This window comes from Mastomys coucha, unplaced genomic scaffold (genome assembly GCF_008632895.1).
Source record: "Mastomys coucha isolate ucsf_1 unplaced genomic scaffold, UCSF_Mcou_1 pScaffold22, whole genome shotgun sequence".
NCBI lineage: Eukaryota > Metazoa > Chordata > Mammalia > Rodentia > Muridae > Mastomys > Mastomys coucha.
Window position 1 is genome coordinate 209409347 of NW_022196905.1, and position 17136 is coordinate 209426482.

Here is a 17136-nt window from a genome sequence, read left to right on the forward strand (position 1 = left end):
TCCACGGGCGTTTGGGGGCGTGGCATGGGACTGGTAGAGGAGGCGGGCCTCGCCACGTGTGGGCGTGGCTAAGTGCGTTTCTTTAAGGTGATTTTTTTTTTTTTCCACTGGGGGTGGTCTTGCCGCACCTGGGTGACCGTCTAGATCGCGCTGGCAACTACGAACAAACGTGTTCGTCGTCGTCGGCTGGCGGTCTACAGACACGTAGACCATGGCCAGTTTCTCATAAATAACACACCCTCGCGACGGGTCGCGAGGCCGAGAGGGCTTTGCTGGGTTTGGGATGAGGATGGGTTTCCAGCGCTCTTCGCCTCATAAATAATGCAGCAGCAGTCGTCAGGTAGGAGGGGCCTGTCTGTGAGCTGAGGGTGTGCCCAACCGCGCACGCGCACGGGAGTTGTTTGCCAAGGAGGGAAGTTTCTTGGAGAGCCGAGAGGCTTGGCCAGTCCACTGCGCGAAGGGCCGTTTTAAGGCTAGGACTGGCCTCGCGAGACCTTGGGGGCGTGGTCAGTCGCGCCGCAGTTAGTCTTCGCGGGCGGGTTCCGAGCGCGCGGGGAGGCGTGGCTAGCTTCTCATGAATAATGCAGCTAGACTCGGCGTCCTAGGACCCGGGGGCGGGCCCGCGGGTACTCGGGGGCGTGGCCATCTGTGTGAGCGGCAGGCAGACGTCCTTCAGCTTGGTCAAAGAAGGCACGCGTGCCCGGAGTGGGGCGTGGCCAGGCCGGTCTCATGAATAATGCAGCACGTCAGCGGGCGGGGGGCCGAGCCGGGGCGGGGCGGGCCAGGCCGGGGCGGGGCGGGGCCGGCGCAGTCGCTGAAGAGGGGGGCGGGGGAGTGATGGTTGCAAGATGGCGGCGCTGAAGGAGGCTAGGAGTTACGGGTTGTCGTGTGGGCGCGTGAGCGACGGCAGCAGGGTGTCGGTGTTCCACGTGAAGCTCACCGACAGTGCTCTGAAGGCTTTTGAGAGCTACCGGGCCCATCAGGTGAGCTTTGCGGCGTCCTGGCAGATAGGCTGCGCCGTGGGGAGACACTCGCGGGGACCTGTGGGGGGACAAGGCCGCGAGTCCACACCTGGCGGGCGACACCTTGGCCGGCCCCGGTGACATCCTTCAGGTTGACTCTACTCTTGTTTCTTTTTTTTAAAACAGGTCCTTTCTATGTAGCTCAGGTTGTCCCGGAACTGACGGCCATCCTCCTGCCTTAGGTTCTTAAGTGCTGGGATGACAGGTGTGTTTGGATCCACTCTTAGAAGGGGGTAGTTTAGGCAGAAACTTACTGCCTGGCCCCAGATCCTGCCACCTCAGGTAGCCCTGTTTCTCTGGATACTTTTGGACAGGCTGTTGTGGTTTTCCCACCGACGGAGGTGGTGATGTTAGCCACGGGGGCTTCCTCCCGCCGGGCACTCAGCAGGGGGCATCTGTATCCACCACACTTGGTCCCCTCATATTCCACTCTTCATTTGGAGAAACTCCAGGCTTTTTTGGTACTGGTTCCTGGCTTGGGAGTGGGGATAGGGATCCTGGCTGTGTCTCTCTCTCCTGGGCCTCACTCCTGGGTCACACCTTGATGCTCCACCCAAGCCATGGTATCACCCATCCACTGGGACAGAAGTTGCAGGTCCCCAGGGGAAGTGGCTTGAGGGTTCATCTTACTAAAGTGACTGGGGTGTTGAGTCTGTCTGGGATGTGTGTTTGCCTGTGCTGGCGCAGGGGGTGTTGACGCGGTCGAGTGAACAGAGAGTAACTAGGAAAGAATGTGGTTTTCTTCCTGCCTGGGACATGTGCTGCCCCATTGGCCAAGCCAGGAATTTATTCTCCATTCAGTGATCTGGGGAGCATACCTCTTCCTGCGTGTCTTCCCTTCACTTCTTTGAGACCCGGGCACTTCCTGCCTGTGCCCGGGTCTTAGTTTTGTCCTCCCTAGAACAGCTTGAATCTCTCTGGAAAAAGTCCTTCTTCCCTTGTCAAAAAGGTTCCTCATCCTGAGGCAGAGAGTGCCCCTGCAGGTGAGAAGGAAGAGGTGGTGAGGGTTTGGGTGGCAGCCACTGAGTGACCAGCCCAGCCACTCTTCCTGGTTGGAATTCCAACCTGGAGTCTTCCCCCTTGGGCCATTCTGACTAGTCCTGGAGGACCAGGGCTTTTCTCAGAAACAGCTGGGCCAGAGCATGAGTCACCACTGTCAGGTGGACTTGGTACCTGGTGGCAGTAGCTGGCCCTCACACTGACACCCCAGCAGCCTTCTCTGGCACTGCTGTCATACTGTTATTTTTAATTTTGGGTGTGCATTACATCCCCTTACTAAGCCTGATCTTCTTCTTGTGAGGGCACTTGTGGAATTGCAGGCCACCATGCTCGTGCCCCGAGGAAGCCAGCTATGTCTAGCCGTGTGACTACCAACCATGAGGGAGTCTGGACATTGTGGCTGACAGCATTCAGTTTTGGGACAGTCCAAACCTGTGTTTATCTGGAAAGCTGACAGGGCACTTACTGGCAAGGCGACTTTGGAGTGTAATCTGTGGTCAGCATCAGAGCTTCACTCTCCTAGGCTGCTGTCAAACCCATGACTCTTGACTCTAGGTGCCAAGGTGGCAGGCAGGCACCCACCACCAGCCCAGCTTCAGAGATACATATAGTTTTTAAGTAGAGTCTCACTTCGCAGTCCTGGTTGTCCTGGAACTTGCCAGGTAGACCGTACTGGTCTCTAGCTCTTGGAGATCTACGTGCCACCTTTGTTAGATTAAAGGTGTGTGCCCAGCTCGGATTTAAACTTACTCTCTGAGTGTGGAGGGGTCTGAACTGTGTTAGCTCTGGTAGCAGGAGAGGACAGGTTTGGGATGGTGAACCATGGGGAGGGACTTGGAGAAACTTGAGTGACTGGAGAGGCACTGGTCATCAGCTGATGCTCACAGGGTCAGCACCGCCTCTTGTCCCTGCTTTGAATTAGTGCCCCATTAAAAAGCAACCTGTCCAGGTTAGTCCCTTTTGCTTCTCCAGAGCTGGGTCTGCCGGACACTTGTTTACCACTGAGCAGTGCTACCAGCTCTTACTTTTATGCTTGATCTAGACAAGGTTTCTCTGTGTAGCCCTGGCTATCTTGGAACTTGCTATTGTAGACCACGCTGGTCTGGAACTCAGAGATTTACCTGCCTCTGCCTCCCAAGTACTGGGATTAAAGGTGTGCGCCACCACCGCCCGTCTCAAAGATTTCTTTACCTCGTCTGTATCCCGGGCTGGCCTTGCCTTCCCTGTTGACTCTCATGCCCCAGCACCATCCTATATTTTAGTTTGAATTTCCAGGAGCTTTTTCTTAGTTTCAGGTGTATCCAGAACAGGGGCTGGAAGGGAACTACCTGTGGAAAGGGTATGTGTGGCCTGGTGAAGACATGTCGAGGGGAGGAAGTGTGCGCTTGCCTCTACTGGCATAGAAGGCCATGCCAGTTCAAGGTACAGCCATAGGCATAGCTGGAGCCCATCCCACCCTGGACCTCTAACATAAAAATAATACTAATAAATACCAGGAAAACTACCTGTGGTCTGGGGCTGAGTACGATGAGGCAGGAGGATTAGGAATTCAAGGCCAGTCTGGGCTATGAGAGACTCAAAGAAACAACCTAAAGGAGTTCTCAAACCAAACTGGTGCTGATGTGACGCTTCATCTGTGTGTTTTGGAACTCTGTGGGTATGGCTTCTGGAACACATGAAGAAATGTGGTCCCTTCATCCTTCCAGGACAGCCAGTTGCTATTGAAAGACATGTTCCCCTGAGAGCCATGAGCTGGGGACCCTGCCTCCACCTACCCCACTGTTCATCATTGCTGGGTAGGTGACTCTGTGGCCACATGCTCTCACCCTGCCTTTGGTGGAGAGGCACAGAGAGGTTAGGGAAAATTGAAGGTTCTAGTAGGATTAAGAACCTCGAGCATCTGTGGACTAGCAAGGGTCAACCTCCCCTTTGTCAGTCCCTTCTTCAGTCTTCAGTGACTCTTGTCTGGATTCTGCTGTGGCCTCATATCCCTGGACATCTGTCACTTGCTAGTAGGACGCTGCCTTCTGGGCCCATCCTTAACCACCTGCTCCTCCTACAAAGAAACACCCCTTCCCTGTCAGCATAGAGCTGGCCTTTGGGCTCACAGGCACCAAGATGCACCCCTCATGTTACACCTGATGCTTTAGAATCCTTGGGAGGCAGAGATGGGTATGGGAGATCCAGCAGGATGGACGTCAGTAGGGAGCAAAGTTGGGGCTGCGATAGCCAGAGAGGGCCAGGAGGAGAGCAGGATGCCCTGGCTCACTGTGCTACACCATGGGGGAAATTTGGGAGTTGGGCAGGAGGCCTCAGTTAAGCCTGCACATTTCTGGTGTGGCTACCCTGCCCCTGGGGATTCCAGCCTTTTGGAATTACCAGGACCCTGCCCTGGTCAGCTTGGACTAGTGGCTCCCACTTTGTTGTGAGGCAGATGAGCCTTAAAGCAGCACATCATCTCCTTCCTCCTCAGCTTCCTCAGTGCACAGGGGACTCAGAGCAGTCTGCTAGCCTACCTCACAGGCATGACTGCTGTGCCCTGCTTGTCCCTGCCATCCATCCCAGTCAGCCCCATAAGGGAGCAGTGTCCAGTTCAGGTGAGGTCATGGCTTTAGAGGCCAAGTTACTTCTCAGGACCTCCAAGCAGGGAGGGCCTCAGAAGGACTGTGACTCTACCAGGCAGAGCAGAGCATGCTGGTGTGGGCATCAGAAGTGTGACAGCCTTGTGCCTTTGGCCTGCTGGGGAATGGGTTTCCTGTGTGTGTTGCAAGGATGGTTCTGAGGCTGAGTCTCTTCAAGGTCTTGAACAAGAAGCTGGAGTCTTGAGGGGGTGATGGGTGTGTATACTGGGGACCAAAGCTTCTCCCTAGCTACTGTGACCCTTGACTGTGCTTCCGGCCTCCTTGCTGTGGCCACAGTGACTGTGTGTAAACAGCAGGCACTCAGAACCCACCCCTCTGTTGACTCATCTGCAGGCCAGAGTTCATTACCCTGCAAGCAGTTTTGACAGCACACGGGGATTGTGACATCCTGGCGTCCTTGAGGGAGGAACTACCCAGCACGGAAAACACGGCTACTTTTCCCTGCATCCTTTGCTGGTCCTTAGGCCCAAGCCAAACCACAGAAGACCCAGGGATGGGGCTAGCAGGGCACACACAGGAGTCCTGCTACTGGTTGACCTGGGTGCTCTGAGCCACACAGGTTGGTTTTTTGTCAGCTCTGCAGTCCCATGGGTCACTCAAGAGTGCCCCCAAGAGACTTCCTACCAGGAGGCAGCTATGGCAGATGAATATTTTTTTCTGTTTTTATTCTTTCTTCTCTTCTAGACAGGTGTTGTGTAGCACAGACCAGCCTTTCCTCTGCTTCCCAAGTGCTTAGGTGACAGGTGTTTGCCACCACACCCAGTTGTTGTGTCACCTTTCAATAAAAAGAAAAGCTGGTGTCCAAATAGACCATGCTGAGGAGACTGTCCCACACTCAGGGTCACAGCCTTGTGCTCTTATGATGTCGTGCAGACAGGAGCCTCTCTGGCCAAAGGGGAAATGTGGCTCCTCACTGAGTCATCAGGCCCAGGGGATGGGGGTAGGGGGCTGGCATGAAAGTGATCAGGAGTCTCTGGATGTCTATTTGCAGCATGTGGGAAACCTTGTCTCCTTTTTACTATGTGCACAGCCAGCATGGAGGGAAGGCTCACAAAAGGCAGTCATGACTGTCCCTGTAGCACGAGGGGCATCCTTACCCACTCTGCACTCCAGGCTCACATGCAGTGTTGTCTCTCTGTCTTCCCTAGTACTAAGTAAGTGGGTTATCATCCCTTAAGCCTCAAAGCCTGTGTGCTTGGCCTCCATTGAACTGCAGCCCAGCCCAAGCTCTCCTGGTTGCTCCATTTTGTTTTTTTAATTTTTATTTTGTGTAAATGGATATTTCTATCTTCATTCCACCTGTATTCTTGATGCAAGATGATGGCTTTGGGTCCCCTGAAACTAGGGTTACAGATGGTTGTGAGCTACCATGTGGGTGTTGGGAATTGAATCTGAGTCTTCTGCAAGAGCAGCCAGTGCTTTGTGGCTGCTGAGAGCTATCTCCCAGCCCCTCAGTTTTTTCTTTGCAGCTCTGGGGATGGAACCGACGCAATAGAGCATGCTAGGCAGGCAGTGACCACTGAATACCCCAGGCTCAAAAACTTTTCATTTCGATCTCTGTGCCTCCCATACTATACCCAGCTCATTGGTCAGACATGTATTCTAGGTGTGGTGCATGACCCTGGGGATGACTGCTGTGGCAACCTTGAGTAGAGGCAGGCTGGTGTGTGCTCTGGGTGAAGGTGTCCTAGGGAAGGAAGGCCCATGAAGGCAGAGGCCTGTGGCCTCTTGAAGATGATGCTTTCTCAGTGCTAGGAGTCACTGGTGTGGCCCATGGAAGAGAGATGCTGAACAGGGAGAGCCAAGCTGGAGGGAGTGGGGCCCAGAGGAGGCCATAGCAGAAACTTCAGGCAGCTCTGAGGCCTGATCTGTGACAGTACCCTGGGAAAAGGCCAGAGGACCAGTGTGTGAGGCATATGGGAGGTCCTGGTATCAGGTTCCAGAAGGTAGGTATCTCTCTTGGAGCCAGGTGGCTCAGAACTCTTCCTCCTCCTGGCTCTGTCTCCTCAGTGCTGGGATCAAGGTATATGCCATGATAGCCCGCCTTTTCTTTTTTTCCTTTACTCATTCCCTCCCTTCTTTGCCTGCTTCCCTTTTCTTTTCTCCATCTTTATCCCTATGTCTCTCGTCTCTACTTTTATTCTTTCTCTTTTTATGGAGATGGAACCTCAGGGCTTGGACTATGCTAGGCAGCTGCTTATCATAAAGTAGCACCCCAGGCCACATGTGTACAATTAGAATTTTTATTTTTCATTTTGTGTGTGTGTGCGTGGACAACTTGAAGGAGATGGTTTTCTCCTTCTACCACTTAGGTAGGTCCTGGGAATTGTACTCAGAGTGGCAGGCACCATTCCCCACAGAGTCATCTGGTGAGCATCCTGTGTGCAGTTTGAACGTAGTTTCAGTGGGTATAGTAGCCTGTTCCTCCTTGCTCTCAAGTGACTCAGCATCAGATGTCGGGATCACCAAATTATATTGGTGCTGAAACCCAGGCTCGGGTAAGGGCTCCGTCACCTAGGCTGGTGGAAATGCAGAGGTGGCTGGAAGGCCTCAGTGGCTCTCGGATCACACCAGCTAGCTGTGTGTGGCAGCAGGCTTTGTAGCAGCACCTCTGGGAGGGAGCCAAGCAGTCCACCTAGGGCTCTGAGAGGTATAGGTGCAGGTCCCTGGAAGCCTGGTGGCTCTGCTAGCCATCACACACGGAAGACCAAGCTCACTGAGGGGATGCCACTCCTGACATGTTCTTCCTCGTTCTTCCACAAAGACTGTCCTACATGCTTGGATAGGGTGTGACAGAGCCATGTATATCCCCCTCATAAGGCCAAAAGACTGTCACTGATTCTGGCTCCTCAAAGTCACTGTGCCACGCTGGAACCTTGGTGTCCCTGGGGGCAGTGGGGTCTTGCCTTGGCGATCTGTCTTATTTTAATAAGGATATGGCCCCTGTTCTTATGAGCACCATGCCCTCTAGAGGCAGAGTGGTCAGTGCTGGGCCTCCTGTGGCCCTACTACGGATCATTCAGGCAGCAAGATGGTGGAACTCTTTGGGAGTCTGTGTGACTCCATCCTGGCAAGATGCAGGTCATAGGAAAGAAGCCCTGTGTTGTTCCCACAAGGTTCACTGTCACCTTCCACTGGGCATGTGAGATGTTTCAATCTCTCTACCTCCTGGCCATCTTGATGTTTTTTGTTTGTGTGATTTGAGACTGGGTCTACATAGCCCTAGAATTAATTATGTAGGCAAGGCTAGCCTTGAACCCATAGAGAGTCCCCTGCCTTTGCCTCTCTTTTCTTTTTTTTGGTTTTTCGAGACAAGGTTTCTCTGTGTAGCCATGGCTGTCCTGGAACTCACTCTGTAGACCAGACTGGCCTCGAACTCAGAAATCCACCTGCCTCTTCCTCCCAAGTTCTGGGATTAAAGGCGTGTGCCACCATAAAGGCGTGTGCCACCACCGCCTGGCTGTTTTTGGTTTTTTAAGACAGGGTTTCTCTGTGTAGCTGTCCTGGAACTCTGTAGATCAGGCTGACCTTGAACTCAGATCCTCCTGCTCTGCCTCCTGAGTGCTGGGACTAAAGGCATGTGCCACCTTGCCCTTCTAGATTTATCTTTATTTGTGTGAGTGTGTGCACATGTGTACGAGCCCACACGCTCATGGGCCTTCGTGTGCAAGCCTCAACAATGTGTGGCAGCCAGAGAACACCATCGTGACTCCTCCCCTGTTCATGAGGATGCCAGGCGCAAACTCAGGTTATAAGGCTTGGAGACAAGCACCTTTTATCACTGGACACTGTCTTGGGCTGTTGGTTCATGCCTGATAGAATGTCTTCAGGAGGCCAGATGAGAGGAAGGTCTATGCGGCCACACTAGCTGAGTGAGGTGGTGTGATCATTGCCCGTTGCTGGAAAGGCTTACAAGCCTTTTATGTACCTTCAGGATACAAAATGAGGAGGCCTGGAGAGAGCCTTAGTGGCTATTAACCATGCAGAGGGGAGAAGGTCCTCACAGCTCCCCAGCCTTACAGCCACAGACTTTGGCAGTGTTGGTCTGGCTTACTCCATATCCTGCTTGAATGCAGGTTCACCTCTGCTGGCCCCCTTAACTAGTGATTGGCGGTGGTCTCTGTCAGGGCGTTGGCCTTTTCTGGCACTGTGAAAGAGAAAAGTGGCCTGTGGGAAACTGAGATGTCTTCCTGGCTATAACAACTCCAAGACCAGGAAGCCAGGAGCTGCCCTCTGTGGAGTAGGTGGGGCAGCCTTGGCCCCCAGGCCTTCTTGTCTCCTTTGTGTCTAGTGTCTTGTTCCTTCTCTGTACCGCTGCACCTAGGCTGATCACATGTTGTGGGTGGAGGTGAGTGGGAGGGAAAGGAAGATCTCTGGGATCCCATTTGTGGGCTGTTGGCAGAAGCTCCAACCTCTAACAGGGGTGTGTGTATGCCCACGTGCACGTGTGTGTCAGGACAGCCCTACCCTACAAACACCAGGTCAGGCCCTCAGTGCAGAGGAAACTAATCTGAGGGATTGTCAGGAAGTCTGAGGGAGTCCTTCCTGCCCTTCCAAGTGGAGTGCCAACATTCAAGCCCAGGAAACTAAGAGTCCCTGTCCCTCAGCTAGTTGAACTGGTTTGGGGGTCTCTCCTTCACCCACTTCCAACACATACACACTTTCACAAGTTTGTAAATTTGTTTTTTATGGTTTTGCTTTCTCCACATTTTCTTTATTTTTTAGATTTACTTATGTTATATATGTGAGTACACTGTTGCTATCTTCAGACATACCAGAAGAGGGCATCAGATTCCATTGCAGATGGTTGTGAGCCACTGTGTAGTTGCTGGGATTTGAACTCAGGACCTCTGGAAGAGCAGTCAGTGCTCTTAACTGATGAGCCATCTCTTCAGCCGATGTGTATTTGTTTTTATTTAGTCAAGGTCTGTCAGTGTAGCCCTGGCTGTCCTGGAACTTGCTACACAGACTGTACTGGCATTAAAGATGTGTGCCACCATACCTGACTCCCACAAATTTATTATTGTGGCTTTGCAGGATCCAGGGGTCATACATGTCATGGCATACATATGGAGGTCAAAGGACAACTTTGTGAGTTGGTTCTCTCCTTCCATCTTTTCTTGGGTTCTAGGAACTGAGCACAGGTCCCTAGGCTTGCACAGCAAGTGTCACTGTTTGCTGGGACAGCTCTGCCGCCTCCCTCTCAGTTTTTTTTTTTTTTTTTTTTTTTTTTTTTTTTTGGTTTTCCGAGACAAGGTTTCTCTGTAGCCCTGGCTGTCCTGGAACTCACTCTGTAGACCAGGCTGGCCTCGAACTCAGAAATCCACCTGCCTCTGCCTCCCAAGTGCTGGGATTAAAGGCATGCGCCACAACACCCGGCTGATCCCTCTCAGTTTTTTAAGGTAGGGTTTTTTTCTAGGTAGCCTGGGCTACCCCAGAATATGAGGTTCTCCTGCCACAGTGCTGGGTCACAGCTATGCCACCAACCCCTGGCTCCTTCCTTTTTGTTCTTAAACAGTGGTTTTTCAAGGAAATTATGCTTCCTGCTGTGGACCGCGTGGTCTTCCCACATCCGGCGTAACTTCACGGCCCAGCAAGGCTGTAAGATGGTGAGGATAATCACATCCACAGTTAGTCACGAGGCTAGAAGGTGGACAGGACCCTTGGGAGAAGTCCCCATGTGTCTCTTGTCCTCAGCTTCTGAAGGCTTGTCTCCAGCATCCTGATATCCTTCCTGGCTAAAACAACCCTAAGGCCAGGAAGCCAGGAGCTGCCCTCTGTGGGTGTGGAACAGATAGGGCAGCCAACTGTTCCTCTGTGCTTTGTCCTGCTTTCTTTTCTTTTCTTTCTTTTTTTTTAAATTTTTTTTATTTTTTATTTTTTGGATTTTTTGAGACAGGGTTTCTCTGTAGCCCTGGCTGTCCTGGAGCTCACTCTGTAGACCAGGCTGGCCTCGAACTCAGAAATTCGCCTGCCTCTGCCTCCCAAGTGCTGGGATTAAAGGCGTGCACCATCACCGCCCGGCTCTTTTTTTTTTAAAGATTTATTTATTTTATATATGTGAGTACACTGTCACTGTCTTCAGACACACCAGAAAAGGGCATGGGATCCGTTGAACCATCTCTCCAGCCCTTGACCTGCTTTCAAAGAGTCCTTTTTGCAACCTCTGCTGTCACAGCTGTGTGGGGAAGATCTTGTGTAGATCTGTGCCCTTGGCTCAGTAGATGGAGAGGACACTGTTGTGGTTGTTGCCCTAAATCTAGGTTGGGACAGCTGTTAAGCTGGGAGTATTGGCTCTGCCTCCTGGGGAGCCCCTTCTCCCCTAGCTCTGGTCTCAGGGTTGCACTGAGCCTGGAGAGAGTCCCATGGTTTTGGTGTTGTCATGCCAGCCACAGGTGCTATATCATATGGTCCACATGGCCAACATTGGACTTTCAGAAGGTAGTTACTAGGGATACTCTCATCCCTGGATGCTCCACAGATGCCGTAGGACAGTGTCTAGCCTATACTGCTTACAGAGGGACCTAGAGGACACCTGAATACTAGTGAGCTTGGTGTGACTTTTCCTGTTGAAAAGCAGATGCATCCCTGCCCTGGACAGAGGAATCTGGTCCCTGATGAGACCACAATGTGGATGGAGGGAGCTTACCTTTGTCAGTTGCCCCGCTCTGGGTGCTGACTGTAGTCTTTCTTCTCTTCCCACTCCAGCTGTGTGAGGCTGCCACCATAGGGTAGGTTTAGTAGTCTAAAGGGTGACTGTCCTGCAATGGAGCCCCACAGACTGGACAGCTGGGGTAAGTGTATATCTGGGAGAGCTGAACTCTAGAAAGCTCCTGATGGGTCTCTGCCCAAGGTTCCTGCTTTCCTGTGTGTCCTCATGTCCTTCAGGTAGCCACCACTCAGGGTGGAAACCTCCCCGGGAGCTGTCTGAGGGCAGGGGCAGGCCACAGCTAGGAGAGTGCCTTCCTTTCCTGTGGCCCTATTTTTGGAGTTGGCATGATGTACCTGCCTCATGTTCCAGGAAAATATGCTTGGCTCAGGGGACATCTGAGATGGGGAGGGGGTAATGGGGGCTTGTACCAGACTACCCCAGGGATCCAGCTTCCTTAGAGGAGGGTGGGTTCCCCTGGTCATGGACCCTCAGTCATCTTCCCTGCCCCCAGAAATGACAAGTAGGAAGCCAGCTGTGCTGAGAAGGCCAAAAGGGCTGTCCCCCCTCCTGCTTTCTCCCTTCGTCATAGCACTTCCCCCCAGGAAAGGTGCCGAGTTTTTTCTCAGCTAAGAAAGCCCATAAAGAAGGAACCTGCTTTGGTTGATAGGGCCCTGGCTACTTTTGTTGCAGCTTCACAGACTGGAGGCAACTCCTGTCCTCCAGTCACGTGATGGCTCAGGCTCTGAGCTTTAGATGTTGTCTTTGATGGCTAGCTGCCTTGGGACCCCAGGTGCTCCCACCCTCTCTTCCCCTCCCATTCTCACCTCTTTGCAAGTACATCGAAAGCCTAACTACCTACCTTATGTTGTGACAGGAATGGCCAATAAGGATGGCCATATTCTCCTGGGCAGTACCTGAAGCTCTGCAGCTCAGGAGCTGCAGGTATGCCCATCTTCTGCCACGTGCCTAATCCTGAGGCCCTAAGGGCATTTGCAGGGCCCAGAGGGTCCCTCTTGCAGGCTAGATACTCTATCCAAAGTGTGCCCAAGATAGGGCAGCAGCAGCAGCCTGGCATGCACCAGTAGAAGCTCCTTACCCCTATGGTATCTGTGACCCAGGTCTTGGAGACAGGCCAGGCTCCAGCCTCTCAGTCCCCATGCTGGGGTCTCTACTGTGGACCTTGGATGTCCTAGAACCCTAAGGGTGGGTTGGTAGGGACATAGCTCATCACTAAGAGGCCTTTGTGAGGCTGTAGCAGGAATTGTATGTTTGTAGCTCTCTGAGCCCTGATCTGTCTTGCGGGGCTACCTTTCTGCTTGTGCTTGACAGGTGACCAGTGACAGCCAGGCACCTCTGCTTTGAAGCCCAGGTCCATGACCTCCTTAGGAAGCAGATGGGGACCATGGCAGATTCAAAGAGACAGAGGTGAAGGAGTGTGCAGCCCACCAGGCTGCCTTGTCTAGACCCAGAGGAGGTATGGGCAGGCTTACTAGTCCCACTCTCTAGAGGAGGCACTTCTCGTCCTCTGTGAGAACTGCTGGCCCTTAGCCACTCGTGATACAGCAGGAGGCCCAAATGATACGTATGCTGGCAAGGGTGAGGAGGATGTCATAGTGCCTACAGGATGAACACTTGAATACAGGGGAAGCCCTATGATAGGAGGGTGAGGTGTATGGCTGGCTTATGGGCCAGGTCAGGACTGACGTGTACCTGGTCCCTGTAGACACACTTAACATTTGATCGGAAGAAAATACTAGAAGGTAGAGATGTCACCACACTCATGGCCTAGAAGAGCGAGTGGTGCTACCCTCTTTTTCTGGTCTTGTTACTTTTAAATTAAACAAACAAACAAACAAACTAGCCAGACAGGCGGTTGACACCTTTAATCCCAGCAGAAGCAGAGGCTCAGGCCTTCTGCAGTCTAGCCTGCCTGGTGAGTTCTATAGTGAACTGCTGTCCCTGAAAAGACATGGGGAAGGGGGTGTGTCTCAGCATCTCTGTGGAGCAAAGGCCTACACATACATACTTGGTTCTCCCCTTCTCCTTTAGTGGGGTCTGGGGGTTTTGCAAGCCCATTACACAGTGAGCTGTCTCTTGGACCTCTTTTGTTACGTTTTTTTTTTTTTTTTTGAGACAAAGTCTCACTTTGCAGTCCAGGCTGCAAGCCTCAGTCTCCCCTGTGCTGGGATTCATGTGTCACCATGCACATCAGCCAGTAGACCGGCTTCCTTTAGTCTAGAATATGGTTTCCCTTTGAGGGCAGAAGACCTTTTGAGTGGGCAGCAGGTTGCTGTTGCCAGCATGGATCTCACTATGTAGTCTGCTCCACCTCCCTCTGGGTGCATCCCTAGGGCTTTCTGTCCTGTACCTCCCCATTCCTCCTGTGCCAGATGCCAAGTGGAATCCCTCCTGGCTCTAGTTTGTTTCCAGGTCACTCTGTCACTCATGCACATGCTGGCTGCATATGCTGCTTGCTTCCACTGTGTGTCTGCCCATCATTGTTCATGTTCCCAGCTCAGGTGACCCCCAGCTGTCCCTCCATCTTGCTTCGTGTCAGCTTGCTTGGTGGGGACTTGGATGCTATTCTGTAGAGGGGATTCTGCCTGCCCATGATGGATATATGTGTATGCATTTGTTGTGTTTCATATATGCCTGGGGCTGTTGCAAAGGCTGTTTCCACAATCGAGTTAGATTTCCACCTCCCTAAGACAAAGCCCAGAGAAGCTGAGGACACAGCTTAGAAATGACTGGCCTGTGTTGAACCAGCACATTCTTTTTTTTTTTAAAAAAAAGATTTATTTATTGTAAATAAGTACAATTTAGCTGTCTTCAGGCACCCCAGAAGAGGGCATCAGACCTCATTACGGATGGTTGTGAGCCATCATGTGGTTGCTGGGATTTGAACTCATGACCTTCAGAAGGGCGCTCTTAACCATTGAGCCATCTCTCCAGCCCCCAAACCAGTGGGTTCTAAGCTCAGCTGCATTCAAGAGCCCATTTGTCATTTCTACTTGGCAAGATTAAGTGAAGCAGGGCCCATGTATTGTACGTTCCTTGGATCTCCTGCTTAAGGAAGATAGCCCTTCTCTGATGGGCAAAGGCAGCATTTATCACAGGGTCATATGGACAGGAGCCTCTTGGTTGTCCTGTGCATTGAATTTCCAGCCCTGTACTTGGTCACCAGGTACTGTCCTGGTGGGCTCTGCCTCCCCTACAGAGGTTCTCACAGCACTTGTTGGTGTCCAGTGTAAAGCACAACTGCCCCAACCCTAGGGTCTGCATAGCCAACCCACACCTCTGACAAACAGCATGTAATGACTCTGCTTGGTCGTCCCAGCTAACTCTTAGAAGTAGAAAAGGACAGCCGGGCAATCGTGGCACATGCCTTTATCCCAGCACTTGGGAGGCAGAGGCAGGCGGATTTCTGAGTTCGAGGACAGCCAGGGCTATACAGAGAAACCCTGTCTTGAAAAACCAAAAAGAAAAAAGAGAAAAAGAAGAAGAAGAAGAAGAAGAAGAAGTAGGAAAGGAGAACACATGGGCTTGTGTGGAGATCTCAGGGCTTTATTTATTTAGAACTAGTCTGATAAAGGCCAGGCTTGCCTTGGACTCTGTAGCTGAGGACAACCTTGCGCTCCGAATCTTGGTGTTTCAACCCATAAGTACTGGATGAAGGGTGTGTAGTCTCTCTGGTTTGTATGCTGCTGGAAGCCAGGCCCACTCATGTGCTTGACAAGCACTCTACCCACCAAGCTGCAGACTCAGCCTCCCAACATTTTATAGCAGTTTTAACTTTACAGCAACATAGAGTCTACTGTTAGAGACGTCTTACTCTCTCACCTGCATAGCACCTGTAACTGGCAAAGCACCTGCCATCTTGACAGAGTCTCTATTGAAGGAACACTAGCAAGCATGGTGGGGACCTTTGCAGCAGGTAGCACTGGAGCTGGTGGCAGGTCATGTGGTGGCAGCACACAGGAAGCAGAGAGCCTTTAAGAGAGAAGCGGGGCTGATCTGTACCTCTCAGTGACCCACTTCTTCCACCTAGCTCTACTTCCTAAGCACCCCAAGAACAAAACCAAACCAGCAGCCCTGGGTAGGGCGAGAGTGTGCTTATATGGGAGCCTATGGGAACAGTTCACTCAGTGTGATCCAGGCTTGGGCTCATACTTCAACCCTTACGGTTGCATTGGTTTCAACACTGTTTAAAAGTCCAGAGTCTCTCTGCTTAGTCCCTGTGAAATCAATTACCATTTTCAGTCAGGGCAGCCATGCTGTTGTTATCGAGGGTCAAGAGGTCAAGGCCAACCTCTGCTATGTAGTGAGTCTGGCCTACAAAACACTTTGTCTCAAAAAGCAAGAACAAAACCAAAATTCTCAAGTCACATATTCCTAGCATACAGTGGTACAGAACAAAATTCCTTCCAAAAGGAGGAACCTGAGGCTGGAAAAATGGCTCAGCTCTTAAGAGCACTCACTGCTCTTCCAGAGGATTTGTAATGGGTTCTGATGCCCTCTGCTGGTGTGTCTGAAGACAGTGACAGTGTACTCACATACATAAAATAATTTTTTTGTTTTGTTTTGGTTTTGGTTTTTCGAGACAGGGTTTCTCTGTGTAGCCCTGGCTGTCCTGGAACTCACTCTGTAGACCAGGCTGGCCTTGAACTCAGAAATCCACCTGCCTCTGCCTCCCAAGTGCTGGGATTAAAGGCGTGCCCCACCACTGCATGGACACAGGAATTATTAATCAAGAAAATGCCCTCCTCGAGATTTGCCTGCAGGTCATTCTGGTGGAGGGGGTCCTCAGGTGATACTCCCCCTTTCCAGATTACTCTGCCTATGTCAGGTTGACAAAAACCTTAACCAGCACAACGTCCTATGTTCCTGGCCATCCTGGCATCCCCTTGTCTCCATTACAACTGATGCTTCACGCTCCTGGCTCTGTGCCTTCAGGACCTCCATATAACATGCAGCTGACTCTCCCACTTTAATTCTGGAACTTTGGCCTGAGTCTTTATGACCCTGCCACTGCTACATTTTGCATGCCTGTGAAGGTAGCACATAGAGCCAGTGTGGGTTCTGCTGCCATCTCAAAGTGTTATCAAGGTTCTGAGCTGTGGCTGCAGCAGCTCTGCCTGCTCAGCTGACCCTGAAGGACACATCCCCAAGTAGCCATGTCACAGTAGAGCATCTTTGCATTTGGCTGTCTCTTCAGATTCTCAAAGGAATGTTTTCCAAAGGGGTTTTCAGTCTCCCACCTTGAGTCTGAGGGGTGGGGCCAGCCTGCAAGACACTTTCCTGTTGTGTTAGAACTGGATCCATGTCAGATTTTCCATTGAGCTCTGGGCAATTGCAGTCCCTCTGTGCTTTTGCATAGCCGCCTTGTCCACTTTTAATTTGCTCTTTACCTCCCTACACTGGGCATTGTCCACATCTTCCTGCTCTATTCTCTGCTTGTAGTCTGACTAAAAGCAGTGGGTAGGGACTATCCCAAAGCCTGGTGCTCTGCTCTCTTGAAATTTCCTCTGCTAGCTTATTGTGTTTTCTGAGATAGGGTGTCACTGTATAGCTCTGGTTGGCATGCAGCTCGCTGTATAGACCAGGATGGCTTCAAACACAGAAAAAATCCACTCACCTCTGCCTTGAATGCTGGCATAAATGCTGCACTACCGTGCCTGGCTTATTCTGTTAGTGTTAGGCACACCTTCCTAAAGGCTGGGCACAGGCAGGATGCAGCCAGAATTATTGCTGGAGCCTACCATGAGCATGCTGTGCAGAGCCTTGTGGAAGTGCAGAACCTGCTTGCTTGCTGCTGGCAGTC

At 51.8% G+C, this 17136-nt stretch overlaps 1 protein-coding gene across 1 annotated transcript in view; it reads left to right on the top strand.

Moving 5' to 3' along the window:
- The first annotated feature begins 791 nt into the window (after positions 1 to 791).
- Positions 792 to 17136, top strand: part of Ell (elongation factor for RNA polymerase II) — a 51973-nt gene continuing 35628 nt past the window's right edge. Inside the window, exon 1 of the mRNA XM_031340133.1 lies at positions 792 to 983. Within this exon, the coding sequence (XP_031195993.1) occupies positions 849 to 983 (135 nt within the window). The 5' untranslated portion in view covers positions 792 to 848. The remainder of the gene's footprint in view (positions 984 to 17136) is intronic.